This window comes from Neomonachus schauinslandi, unplaced genomic scaffold (genome assembly GCF_002201575.2).
Source record: "Neomonachus schauinslandi unplaced genomic scaffold, ASM220157v2 HiC_scaffold_791, whole genome shotgun sequence".
NCBI classification, from domain to species: Eukaryota; Metazoa; Chordata; class Mammalia; order Carnivora; family Phocidae; genus Neomonachus; species Neomonachus schauinslandi.
The window spans coordinates 1-14287 of NW_025409481.1; the positions used below are offsets into that span (position 1 = coordinate 1).

Here is a 14287-nt window from a genome sequence, read left to right on the forward strand (position 1 = left end):
AATCAGGCCAGCGCTGGGGATCAGGACATGTTTAGTAAGGAAATTGTTTTGTTCTTTCTAGAGCTGAACTTTTTGTGTCTCTTAATTCTCTCTGGATATGCCTCTGAATTTTTGTTTATATTGCATGTGAATTGAGTCTAAACAATGAAGAAAAGTTAAAAATACAAAGTGAACAGGGATTTCAGGAGCCGCTAATATTCAGTGTCTGAACTCACTTGTACTTGTCTGTTGCTTCTTCGATTCCTTTCAGATTGTCCACGGCAGCGGACAGCTGACTCTCTGTTGCCTCCAGGTCGCAGCGGGTCTTTGCAACCTTCCTAAGACAGGAAAGGTATAGACATGGTCCAGTAGCCAAGGTCCAGAAGTTCTGCCGTCATTCCTCCAGCACACTGGATGGCCTAGATTCCAACGTCCCTCATAAATGCACAGACTGACAACACAAGGAGGGAAACGAACTGAAGGTCCCATTTAGGGTTAAAGAAAAATCAAACTCTGGATGCTGCCAAGTCCCTTGCAATCGGAGCTGTCTTTACACTTCCCTACTTCATTATCAAGTCCTCAAGTAACATTGCAGTTTGTGTCCTCTCAGAGTTGGTCTTTTGTCGGAGACGGTGAAGACTCCTTTCAGTTCAAAGTGAAAATCCAAGCCTGACCAACTATAGGATGAAGCAGGGGACCATCGTTAGTCTTACACCTCCATGGGGAGCCCTGATCCTCAGACCAAGGCTGTGCCTGGTCTCTCGGGCAATCCTTCAGCAAATGCTTTCTGGAGCGGCTGTAACGGAGTGGCTCAGTTGGAAGGTGTAGAAGACAGAAAGGTGGTCAGGACACTGTACCCACCCCCAAAAGAAATTTCCAATGAACTGAACCAAGATGCCAATGACACAGAGCAGCCCCCACCCCCACTGTGGGAAGGAATAACACAAAGCTGAGTCTCCAGGGAAGACAGGGAACAGTTTGGCTTTTCAACGTGAATGAGGGACTCGAAGGTCCTGATCTCCTCCTGAGAAAAGAAAGGAAACACTGGACAAAAGAGCAAACTCGTGAGGGAATGCACCCAATTTCTAAAGAGTACAGGAAGAAACACGAGAACCAGATGGAGAAGAAGGAAGCCTAGGAGAAAGCCAGCCTGGCAGTGGGAGCCAATCTCCCCAGGACACATCAATACATTCTGGAACAGGCAAGCGGACTGTAAAGAAGCTGAACAACTTTATGGGCATGGGCTTAGAAGGAAACGAGTGAAGTTCAGGGTCAGCCAGCCAAGGTGAGCCCTCGTGAACCCGCAGGCTTTGGCTGGGACCCGGGAGAGTTACACCTAAAAAAAATCTGGTGGATGGGAAATACCCTGGCCTTCTTAGGGACTGGGCGACAGTGAGTGATGTCAGTTGTATACTGGATGAAGGCATCCAGGACTGCTGGAGCCCCAACCCACTTTCCACAAGGAGACTCCCAGTGTTTCTGCAGCAAGACAATTCCATTTTTCTATCCCCATTATTGACCCAAGTCTCGTACTGAACCAAAAGTGACTGAATTCAGGGCTCATAAGAACATGTGATGACACGGAAACCAAAAGGACAAGGCAGACAGACCCAGAGGGGACCCAGGTATCAAAGGTTTTAAGGATGGTACCTTCCCTCTTCTACTCCAAGGAGTCACACAACAAGCGTGACAAGCAGTTAGAACACAAAGGGAAATGCAGGTCACACACATCAAGGCAGCAAGGGCAGGCACAATTCTACAGAATGCATTTGGCAAAACTACTCTAGATCCAATTCTAAAAGAAATACAATTATCTAGACTGGCCGTCACCTAAATTCATACAACAGTATTTGTGACAATTCACACAAGAATAGCTTACTCTTCGGCAGCCGCTTGTCTTTGTTTAGAGAAATCCACCACGATATCCACTTTCCTCCTCAGCATTTTCAATTCGGCTTCTTGAGTTGTTTTCAAAGAACTCAGGGCATTGCAATGGTCTTCCAACAATCGTCGACGTTCTGGAAAGGATGAGTTTTCTTTTGTGTGTGTATGTGCACATGACCGGAGAACTTCGGTTTGATAGGGAAAGGAGAAGGGCAAGACCTTGAAGGCAGGAAGGCATTCCTTCCCTTCCCAGTGCAAACTCATTGCCACCATAGGCGGACTTCTTCCCCCAAAATAACATACCCTGCAGTTCTCGTTTTTTGGCCCTAAAGGCTCTCTGCTCTCCATCCTCGAATGCATCTTGGGCCTTCAAGACAGATATGAGAAAAGACATTCAGGAAATCATGATCACAGAACAACGTGAGGGCGCCTAACAGGACAGGATCATGCAGTGCAACAAAGAAAGCCCTTAAGGCATAATGGAACAAGGAGGAAGTAAGCAAAGTGGAAAATAGTTCACGTCAAAGAACTCACAAATGACTTTCTGAGTGGCTTTCATTCATATATATATATCCACATACATACATATATACACATCTTCCCCTATTCACATTGAAAATGCTCTGTTTGGCATTAAGAGAGGAAGGGACGGCACAGTTGGGCCAGCCATCGCCCTTCATCGCTCAAGTGTCTTGTGGGGATTTTCTACATATCTTGGAGGGCAGGGCTGAATGATGTGATCATTACCTCGCTGTGAAATCAACCATACTTCCTAGTCCTTATAAGAGCAAACCTCATCATGGTGGTTCTAAGGGAAATCCCAGCTCACTGCTCCGTAGGAGTTTCAGTTCCCAGAGGCCCACTCTCTACTGTGCTAAACAGCAAGCGAGGATGCTGCACTCACCTCACCCAGTGAACCAAAAGCCTGCCGGAGCCACATTAAGGTAAAACTCAACAGCCAGCTCTTACCACATCCTGATTCTTGACCTTCTTCTCTCTCTCAATTTGCAAGTGAGCCAGTGCCCAACGAAGGGTGTCATTTAAATTTTCATTAACTTCGTCAACCTTTTCGATGTTCTCCTTCAACAAAACATTTTGAATGAGTAATAATAATTCATTCCTTGGGGCAGCTGGGTGGCATCTGGGTGGCACAGTCGGTGGAGTGTCTGACTCCTGCTTTCGTTTTGGCTCAAGGCCTGATCTCAGGGTTATGGGATTGACCCCTGCATCAGGCTACACACTCAGCATGGAGTCAGCTTGGGATTCTCTCTCTCCTTCTGTCCCCTACCACTCACTCTTTCTCTCTCTCTCAAGTCAATCAATCAATCAATCAATGTTTAAAATAATAATAATGATAAGGATGATAATTCATTACTTTTATTTCTGTTGTTAGGACACAATTCAGGCAAAGAAGGGGTTCTTACCTTCAATTTAAGAACTTCCTCAGAGAGAAACTTGTGTTCACTCTTAGTTTCTGCAAGATGTTTCTTGCCTTCCCGGATCTATAAAACATATGAAAAAAGGAGACAGAATTCCAAAATAGCATCGTGTTACACAAACCTATCTACTAATGTGTGACTCCTTTCAAAATAGAGAGGCAGTGCTCTACATCTGTGAAGCTTCTCTTGAATCAGGACCATTTCTGGATCACATGAAATAGGTCAATAGGATGAACTACAAGAGGTGGAAGGAACCAAAATGAAATCACAAAAAGTATTTGAAAAGGCACTGATACCTTCAGCTCCCAAAGGGATATTTCCTGAGCAAGCTCCCTGTTTTCTGTCCTAACTCGATGGATCTTCTCATTTATTTGTTGTAAGGTTACTAAAAGGAGAAAAAAGAATCGCAAAGATAATTAGCAAAACCAGTGACATTGAACAATCCCAGTGTATGAGCACCAGAGACACATTCTCTGACACTTGGGTGTAACTAACTTGTTAGCATTCCCATTGTGCCCTAAGGAAGCAAGTTTTAGCAGCATTTGAAACCTAAGACAACCTATTTCGGGGAGATTCCTACTTAAATTTTTTTCAAAAATAGAGAAACGCCCTCAAATGTCTTCTAAGTTTACTCCCATCTGTAAGCACCAGTCTTGGAAAATGCAAACACTGCAAATGCTGATGTCATCCCCAGATATGTAACAGAAAAATCAAGCATCCTGTCAACTAACATTTCTCTCCTCCAGTGATTAAGGTACAAAAATAGGTCCCTGCAAACAACCCAAAATGAACAAAACCATCCTTTGCTCCTGCTCAGTGCCATGTCCGTTTCCAGATCCTCCTTAGAATTCCACACCAGGAAAGCTCAAAATGGCAATTGAGTGACAACTCCAAGGCCTTCAGTGACTTTCTGCTGCTCACAGATTGCCTGTCATGAACCCTAGGCAGGGGCTCTGGAGGACAAGATCTTTGGAATCAAACACACTTGGGTACAAACTCCACGTTACAGTCTCTGGAGGGCCTGGATACCTCACACTCCCTGGAACACAAGCTTTTCTCATCCCAACATGAGAAGGTTACCCTCTACCCTGACAGGAAAACCACAGTCATGAAGCGCCCTATCACAGATGGATAACACATGGAAGGTCGAGAACACAGACTCCTCTAACTGGCACTTAATTCTCTCATCTTGGGGTACCTGCGTGGCTCAGTCGGTTAAGTGTCTGCCTTCAGCTTGGGTCATGATCCCACATTGGGTCATGATTCCACCCTGGGTCCTGGGGTCCCACATCTGGGTCTGTGCTCAGTGGGGTGCATGCTTCTCCCCCTCCCTCTGCCAGCCACTCGGTCTGCTTGTGCTCTCTCTGTCAAATGAATAAACAGAATCTTTTTAAAAATAATAATTCTCTCATCTTACCTCAAAGTGCAAACTTCTCTTCTAGTGGCCCAATGTGAGCGCTCTCGTGCCCTGAGATCTCTCGTCTCACCACCCCCACTGCTGCACTCACAGGGACGAACACCAGCATTCGAGGGTTTGCTATGTGCCAGGCAGCCACCCTGGCCGTCAACAGACAGCACCGCGGAATCACCACAATCCATGAGGCCCGACACGATACATCACGCCCACTGGCACACGTTCCTTTCCACTCATTCTCCCCTGGCAGGAAAGGCTCCCTCCACTTCAGACTCAAAACCATGGTTTAAACCTCTCTTGTGACACACGCTCTGTCTGGCAATATGTGGCTCCTTCTCTAAGTGTAGCCTGCTTGTTAGACTCAAAGAGTGTTTTCTCATCTCGACATTTCACCAGGAGCCAGGTCATGGCAAAGTACTCACTCCAGACCTCAGGCTCCTATCATCGCATGCCTCCTAAACATGTCTCTGCAAAATTACTCTTTCTATTCTCCCTACTCCCATGAAGTATACCTCCTCCTGGTCTCCTAAGAGATGGCAACACCCTCCACATTGTCACTTAGACTCCACATGGGAAAGAGAACGATTTTCAGGAGTTAACAAGTCACTTAGACATCAGAAGTCACCATATTTATCCCTAGTCGAATTATACCCACATCAAACACCGGTACTGAGAATTTATGACAATGAAAACTAAAGCCAAAAAACTTACCTGCGTATTGCCGAGGCTTTATCTAAGAGAGGAAGAAACAAAATGAAGTTTGATGTCAAAACGTATTACTAGGAAAAATCTCTAGTTCAGGGCAATACCGAAACAGTCATCCAAGAAAATTACAATAATCATTTTGTTTAGCAGAATGACTTCACAGGATTAAAAAAGAAGACAAAATTGGAATTTCCTGATTAAGTCATCATAGTTCACAATCCATTTCTGATAAGGAGCACAAAGGTATATAACTTAGTTTTGACCCCCAAATCTATTCACATTCTGTGAAATGAACGTTCAACCTGTTCAATTTTTGACAGCGGACCATGCAGACATTTAAAAAAATATTCATTAATTCATCATTTCCGTAAGTTTAATGCAACCCGATATCCACACTGAGTTCAGAAACGGATTATTATAAGATCCTGAAAGAAAGAAAATGGAAGGAAGGGAGGAAGGAATGTCGGAAGGAAGGCTGGCAGGTGAGCAAAGCTCTGACAAAATTATGCCGTTTTCCTTGTCCAGAAAGCTTCTCTGAACTATTACTAAGGGTTGGCTGTTTGCTGAATTCACACACAGTTATGGCACATCAGGTGCTATGAAGTTTCCCAGACTGCTACAGAGGGTCATCAAAAAGAAAGAAAAGCCATCGAATGAGAGAAAGAGTGGCACGTGGCGAGAGATGAAGCATAAGCAACAAGAGAAATGACAGCGGATGTTTCAAAAGAGGGGAACCAGGCTATCCAGATCGAGTCACCCTGATAAATTATAGCTTAGTAAACTCTAGGCAAGACCCCGTTTTGACACCATTAACATATTTCCCCGTTCAAAAGTTTTACAGGATGAGGAGAGGCTGAGGCCAGCCCCCAAATCTTGCCGGGATACTAGAATATCACCACGCTATGAACAAGCCAGTCATAATAACGTTGTTAGGGGAAAGTCCATCAGTGGAGGGCAAACAGAAAACCATGGTGATTCCTGTAACTTCACATGTTGCTTAGGAATCTCTGAGTGGCTCTGGCCCTTGACACCCAGCCCCACAGGAAGGGGAAGTGAAGAGACAGATGAGCACACCAAAGACGTCATAGTTTTGTTTTCCTTTTTTTAAAAATTTTTTATTGTTATGTTAATCACCATACATTATATCATTCGTTTTTGATGTAGTGACCCATGATTCATTGTGCATAACACCCAGTGCTCCATGCAGAACGTGCCCTCTTTAATACCCATCACCTGGCTAACCCATCCTCCCACCCCCCTCCCCTCTAGAACCCTCAGTTTGTTTTTCAGAGTCCATCGTCTCTCATGGTTCATCTCCCCCTCCGATTTCCCCCCCCTTCATTCTTCCCCTCCTGCTATCTTCTTCTTCTTTTTTCTTAACATATATTGCATGATTTGTTTCAGAGGTACAGATCTGTGATTCAACAGTCTTGCCCAATTCACAGCGCTCACCATAGCACATACTTGTTTTCCTTTTGAAGGGAAGGTTTCTCCATTGGCAGGGAGAGGGGGGAGATTCCATTTACAAATAAACTCAAAAGATTTCTGTTCTTCTTAGAAAGGTCTGCCTTCAGGTGAAACTATGTCCCCAGAGCCTAACTGGGCCTTTCCCAAAGACTAAGCAATAGAGGTGAGGGGGAAAGTCTCAACTCCAATGCAATCGCCTCCCTGTCTCACCTGGGAGTAAACTCAGTCTAACCCCAGACAGATGAGTAGACAACCTCACCCTCACATCCTATTTACCTCAGTTCCTTTACTAGAACAGGAGATCTAGCTTTCAACACAACCTTACAAGGCATACTAAAGGTAAAAACCACAACAGCAAGCACTAGAATCACACTACCTAAGGCATCTAAGGCAGAGATGATGGCATTGGCAGGCTGGGAATTTCAAGTCCCTTCCATACCTGATATTGGATCTAAGCAAAAAGGGGGCAGTTGGAAGAAGAGATGATGAATGTAAGCAGAGATATGAAACTCTAAGATTTTACCGGGATTCTGGACAACACCGTAACAGAAATCAAGAATGCCTTTGATGGGTTCATTAAGAGACTCAACATACCAGAGGAAAGAATCATTGTGCCTAAAGAATTTCTGGTAGAAACTTCCAAAAAGAAAAACAAAGACAAATATTAAAAAGACAGCACAGAAAATCCAAGACCAGTGGGACAATTACAAATCGTGTAACACACACAGAATAGGAGCAGCAGGAGAATGGACAGAGAGGTAGTTGAAGCAATAATGACTGAGGATTTTCCTAAATTAATATAGCCACCAAACCACAGATCCAGGAAGCTCAAAACAAGGAAAGCAGGATAAATACCAAAACAAACACACCAACAACTAACGCCAACGATGCCTAATCCAGAATGTTCAGTCACAGGTGATTAAAGACAAAGAAACAACTCTGGAAATCTGGAGCAGGGCTTGGGTGTGGGTGGTGGAAGGGGGAAGGAGAGCAGTAACCCTTACCCAAGAGGAATAAGGATAAGGACTACATCACACTTCAGAAACCTTGCCATCAAGAAGGATGAAATGTTTAAAGTGTTAAAAGAAACATCCAACGGGAAACCTGTGGCCAGTGAAATGATCCTTCAAAACACACTACAGAGTAAGGAAAACCGTCGGGGATAATGATGGGCATTACTTCAACGGTAAAGGTGTCAATTCTCCAAAAGACATAATAATTTCTCATGTGCATGCATTAACAACAGAGTGTCGAAGTACATGAGGCAGAAACTGAAAGAATCGCTGATGGAAACAGATGAATCCCTATTATAAGCTGGGGAATTCAGAATCCTCTATCAGTCATTGACAGATCCAACAGATACAGAAATTCCATGAGAACACAGGTGAACTGAAAAGCATCACCAATCAACTGGATCCATTAACATCTGCAGAATAATCCATTCAACAACCAAAGTAAAGACATTCTTCTCAAGTTCCCATGGAACAGTCACTAAGAGAGGCCATATTCGGGGCCATAAGATACATCTGAACAACCAAAGGAAAAGAAATCACAGGAAGTATGTTCTCAGACCACAAATGACTCAAACTACACATCAAGGACTGAAAGATAGCTAGACAATGACCAAAAAATGGAGATTAAACAACACACTTCTAAAGAACACATGGGTTGGAGGGCAGGTAGGTGGAGGGATGGATGAAAAGAGGTGAAGGGGGTTAAGCGTACACTTATTGTGATGAGCACTGAGAAATGTATAGAATTGCTGAATCATGTTGTACACCTGAAACTAATACTACACTGTTGGCCAATTATGCTTGAACTTTAAAAAAAAAAGAACATATGGATCACAGAAGGCACTGCAACCCAAATTTAAATCTATTTCAATCTAGATGATCATCAAAATTGATGTATTAGAGGGATATTTCTATTACTGAATGGATATAAAAGGTCCAATGACTAGAAAATTTTCTGCTCATTTATGAAGAACAGTATATATAAGCTACATTAGTATACTTACAGCGAGGATGGTTCTCCAGATATAGATGAGAAAGACACAAACTCCCAAGGGGGCAGTGATAATGGGAAGTTTCCATAGAACTCCAACCCCATCAGGGCCAAGAAGGAAACGGTCAGGTACAACATGGACAAGCTGAAATAACACGTGAGACAATGAGGAATCTCAAAGATTTACAATGTCTCTGTCCCAAACAATCAACTTTACAAACCCTCCACCAGCCTCCCCCAGGTAAGCACACCTCTCAACTGCCTCCCCGTGGAGGAGAAGGAGCACAGAGGGATTACAAAGGAGCAGGGGCAAACTTTGGGGAGTGATGAGTGTGTTTACCATCGTACTGTGCTGATGGGTTTCACTGTGTTTACCTATGTCAAATATCAACAAACTGTATTCTTGAAAAAGATGTTGTGCTCCTATATATACATTATATAACACTGAAGCTGTAGGAAAAATCTAATACGCCAATCTTAAGAGATTTTATTTTGCCTACAAACACATGGCAAATCAATTTTCTATAGCTAACAGAACTTAAGAATTTATAAGCCAACATAAAATAGACAAGATAAGTAAATGTAAACTGGAGGTATTCACGTGGGATGATTCTGCCTCAACACTAGGGTCCTTCCTGACTACTCCCGCTGTGCAGATCCCTCTCTAAGAATCTGGTGTAGCCCGATCTAAAGAAGTCTGCTTATTTCTAGGGTGTTCCCTGTCTGTCTCTCTCTCCTGAGGGTAAGGGTTTTGTTTTTTAAAGAGTGAAATATTCACACTAGGAACCAGGTATTTCTTTATATTTGGACAATCCTAAGGACATTCAGGAGCTTTTGACTTTGGGGAAATCAACACTCTGTCCACACTGGGCCAAAGAAAGGATAACAACTCATTCACTTCCGGATTACATCAATCCATCAGATTTTCCTGTGACAAACGTCCCAGCAAGATGCGGTCACTTAGTGTCTGCTGGGCTTCTCAGGGCTCCCACGGACCTGGTGGGACACAGAGTCCCTGGGGACAGCCTCCAAGGCCAGAAGGAAAGGGCTGACTCAGAAGTTGTTACAAGTCAACCAACCAGGAAGCACAGAGCACAAAGGACATTTCACTGTTGAACACTCAAGTCCCAACACCAATGCTTAAGATACCACTGTTCCCAGGGCTGCCAAACTTCACAAATATGAACAATGTGCTGACATGAAATCAAAGTATGTAGAAGATGGACCCTAAACATACAAGGCTTGAGGCAGGATCTTCACCGGGCTTCCAGGAGCCAGTCTAATACCCATAGCTCCTATAAATTAGCATTCCTGACATTTTAAAAGACAATTTGAATGAGATATAATGTACATATCATACAAGCCCCCTATTTAAGACAAAGAGCTCAATGGCTTTTCATATCTTCTCAAATCCTTCCTTCTTGACACCATAACCCTAGTATTTTCAGGTTTCCATCCTGCCAGAGCTGCTCTTTTTGGACCAAGCAGCACAGACAGGACCCAGAACTTGATGTGGACGGCTGTGGCCACAGCCCCTTCAGGCTGACCGAGAAACCTGCCCTGTGGTCCTCGGTCTTCAGGAAGAACTGCAGTTCTTCTGAAGTTCCCACCAAGAACCCCATGAAAAAACTATTATTTGACCACCATGTGAAAGAACCCAGTAGGAACGAAGACACCACTAGCAGCGTTGAGTCACCGGGTGGCTCAGTCAGTTCAGTGACGACGTCTTGGTTTGGCTCAAGTCATGATCTCATGGTCCTGAGGCTGAGCCCCTCTTCAGGCTCTGGACTCACTGCACAGCTGGCTTGGGATTCTCTCTCTCCCTCCCCCTCTGCCCTTCCCCCCACACCTGTGAAGATGCCAGTGAAGTGCCATGTTTACTCACATTTGGGTTTGGGGAACCGGGACACCGCAGCAAGAGCACCAGGAACAACAGCCTCTGCACCTTCATGTCTTGGTCCTTTCAAGGGGTGCTGGGGCGTCAGGGAGGACGTGGAGATGGGGGGTGGAGTGGAGGTAGGGGTGGGTGGGGTAGGGAGGGGTGGGAAGGGGTGGGAAGGGGCAGGGTTTTAATGAGGGTTGGGAGCAGGGTAGAAATAGAGGGTGGGATTGGGGAAGGCGTTTGTCAGGAGAAGAAGGGGTCAGCGACGGTGTCAGGCTCAGAGTAAGTACTCGAGGGGAGGTTCAGAAAGGGTAGTAGGTCAGCAGGTTAGTAAATCACTAGGTCAGCAGGAAACAGCAGCAGGTGAAGGGATTGGAGGAGGATACACTTTTCTCCAAGCCTTCCCCTCGTTGAACCATTCCTTAGCAACCCAGAGGCTTTATACTCTCTCTCAGCCAATCATCTGCCTTTGCCCCTGCTAGGTCATAATGGACACCCCGCATGACCTCATTCTTAAAGAGCCCCTTCCCACCTGGCGCCCCACCACGGGCCATCCCAATAACAGGTCCTCTCTGGAACTTTGGCCATCCTTCTTGTTTCTGCTCCCTCCCAACCCAGGTCCCTGTTGCCCTCTTCTGGGCGCTATCTCCTTCCTTCCAGAACTCCCATCCTAGAGCCATTGGCTGAACAACATATAAAGCAAAGGAGGACAGAACTGCAACGACAAGCAAATACACAAGCAGAGTGGGAGGTTTCAACCCTCTCTCAGTGACTCAAAGCAGACAGAACATCCATAACATGTAGACCTTGAGAGCAAACCATCTGAATCCCACAGCTATCTCCGTATGTCTGTCCACACCCATACACCACTGTGGAGGACACATTAACTTTAGGCATGTAGGATACACTTACAAAAATGCACCCGATCTATTTTGGTCATAAGGGACATTTCAATCTGTTTCAGAGGCATGAAATCACACAGAGCATGTTGGGGTAATATAATGTGCTAGGAATCATGGATAAAAAGCTCACTAGAATTTCCCATATGTTTAGAAATTGAGAAGTACCTCTACAAATAAAATAAGAGTAAAGAAATCCCAAAGAAAAAGCTACATTGGAACCGAATGAAATAAGCATGACAAAATTGTAATCAGATATGTCTTCTGGCCTGGTATATCCTGGGATATTAGTATGAGAAGACCGTATGGCCTCAAAATCATCCCTAATTGACGGAGACATTTGAACACCTCCAACAGCGGTAGATCTGTCGCTTATCTATGTGACGCTGCTACCCACTAGCTTGGGCTTTACGTTATGAACCTCACAGGGGAAACAATCCAAGCTGACTCTCGTGGGATCTCTTGGGACCTCCAGGAATGAGAGCATTTTAAGAGAAAACATTCACCAGCTTCTCTCCTGGGGGATCCAAGACAACACCCAGAGACCTGGCAGCTCCAGGTGTGCTGGGCGGGGAGAGCCAAGCAGGTGGGCAGGGCCAGGGACCCAGGTGACTAGACAAACCCCCTGTGATCATCTCTCTTGGGCCCTGTCCTGAGCCGAACTTCCTAAACTGTTTCTCTCTAGGACTAACACAATGTCTCCCCAACTCATTCAGGCCCAAGGCAGCTGAAAATCAATGCTCTACAAACCACCACTTACTGTGTAAATTTCTTGTAAACAGGAACCACTTTAGCACTGCGAAAATAGGAATGCAGTATCTTTAACATAAATATAAAGAAGCCATAAAAGACACGCAAACAAAACCAAAACAAGGATAGCAAAACATTTGTATTAAATTCTGTTTAGATGCTGCTGCCCGCCTCCAGAGCCCCAGAGTCAGGTGGTCCTGGTTATAGAAGGAGAGACCAGCTACAGAAGGGGTGGAGTCAGACTATATATATAGAGGCCCAGCCTATAAGGGGGACTAGGGAATTCCAGGAAGGATGGCCGGGGTCACCCTGATTATAACTGGAACAGGGAGCAGGGAAAGAAGAAGCAGTGAACAGAGTTTGGGGGCCTCGAACAGGTGAGATCACTCGTGGAGGTGAGGAAGTGTCCCCAAAGCCAGTGTCAGCCTCCCGTCTACGAAGCCCTTCGTGGCCCCTGGAAACAGGGCTGGGAGCCTAGAGTGTGAGATCCAGCTGTGCTGCTTACCAGCTGTGTGACCCTGGGCTGGTTTCCTTCAGTGAGCTGGGGGCGTCCAAGCCTGTGTCCATCACTGTGCTGAGGACAAGAGGAAGCCACGTGCTGAGCACCTGTGGACATTAGCATCATCATCTCCATGGGGCAAGTGCCTTCCCAGATCCGGTGCCTCACGTCTCACAGCTGTTCAAGGCAACACTGGTGACAACCACAGGTCCCTCCTGTTTCAGGCCTGTGCTAAGCCCTGCCCTTTGCACACATCATCTCTCGGGCTCCAGATGGCAGGAGGCCCTCATAAAGTGTGGGGAGAGCTCCGGGCCCCTGGGGAGGCTGAGGGATTCCTGGGCCCTGGGGAAGGGTGAGCGATTGGGGGGCCCTACGGAGGGCTGGGGAACGGAGCTCCTGGGCTCCATGGAAGGAATGGGGGATTGGGCACCCCGGAAAGGGCTGGAGGAGTCTTGCAGGATTCCTGGGTCCCCACAGGGCAGATCCCTCCCACACCTAAGCTGGTGCAGGCTGGGACCTGGAAGCAGCAGCATACAGAGGCAGCAGGTCCATGGCATGCTGGATGGAGCGGTGAGGAATGGTCTGGCAGGCAAGTGGAATCACCAGGCTGGGCTGCCCTCGGCGCCTTCCCCCTTCCCCAGCCACCTCACTAGCTCTGGCCCTGACCTCACCCTCCAGCAGGGCATGGGCAAGCCAGGCAGAGGTGGACACCTGGGGCCAAGGAAGGGTCCCTCCCCAGACCTCTGTGTTGTGCTGGTTGAACAGACAAAAGGAGTCACCCAGGGCCCCTGGAACCAGGGGGGAGAATCTGGCCCCAGAGTCCTCTCCAATGGGGCTTGGGGAGAATCATGGAGGGACAGCATTTAGCACTGGTTCATTCACAGAATCAAAGCACAACACAATTGCCCTTGGATGCTCATGTCCGTTTATTACCCCAGCCACATCCTGGGTGCTCACTCGGGGACTTGGAAGCAGGAGAGTAACGGATAGTAATTTAAAAGAACAAAAATGCTAGATTGTGAGCACTCCTGATGCTCTTAAAATCAATGTCCAGGGCGCCTAGGTGGCTCAGTCGGTTAAGCGACTGCCTTCGGCTCACGTCATGATCCCAGGGTCCTGGGATCAAGTCCCACATCGGGCTCCCTGCTCTGCGGGGAGCCTGCTTCTCCTTCTCCCCCTCCCCCTGCTGGTGTTCCCTCTCTCGCTGTGTCTCTATCTGTCAAATAAATAAATAAAATCAAAAAAAAAAATCAATGTCCAACACTCCCCTCCTCACCCTCCCCATAGTGAGGAAACTAAGGCAGCCAGGGATTTGGCGAAGAAGACACAGTGGTTTCGGAGGGGTTTGCTGATTACATCTGACCA

General features: G+C 46.2%; 1 protein-coding gene across 1 annotated transcript; it reads right to left on the reverse strand.

Annotated features, from left to right (window-relative positions):
- Positions 1-215: 215 nt before the first annotated feature.
- On the reverse strand, positions 216-14264 carry LOC110582140 (transport and Golgi organization protein 1 homolog; the record flags this gene model as incomplete). The annotated part of the gene is made up of 11 exons (XM_044912257.1): positions 14178-14264; positions 12929-13970; positions 10778-10865; positions 8906-9037; positions 5428-5449; positions 3599-3687; positions 3288-3365; positions 2833-2943; positions 2167-2230; positions 1859-1997; positions 216-317 (listed from the first exon to the last, which is right to left on the reverse strand). Coding segments are annotated over exons 3-11 (803 nt in total), but the record flags the coding sequence as incomplete, so codon positions are not given.
- Positions 14265-14287: the final 23 nt, after the last annotated feature.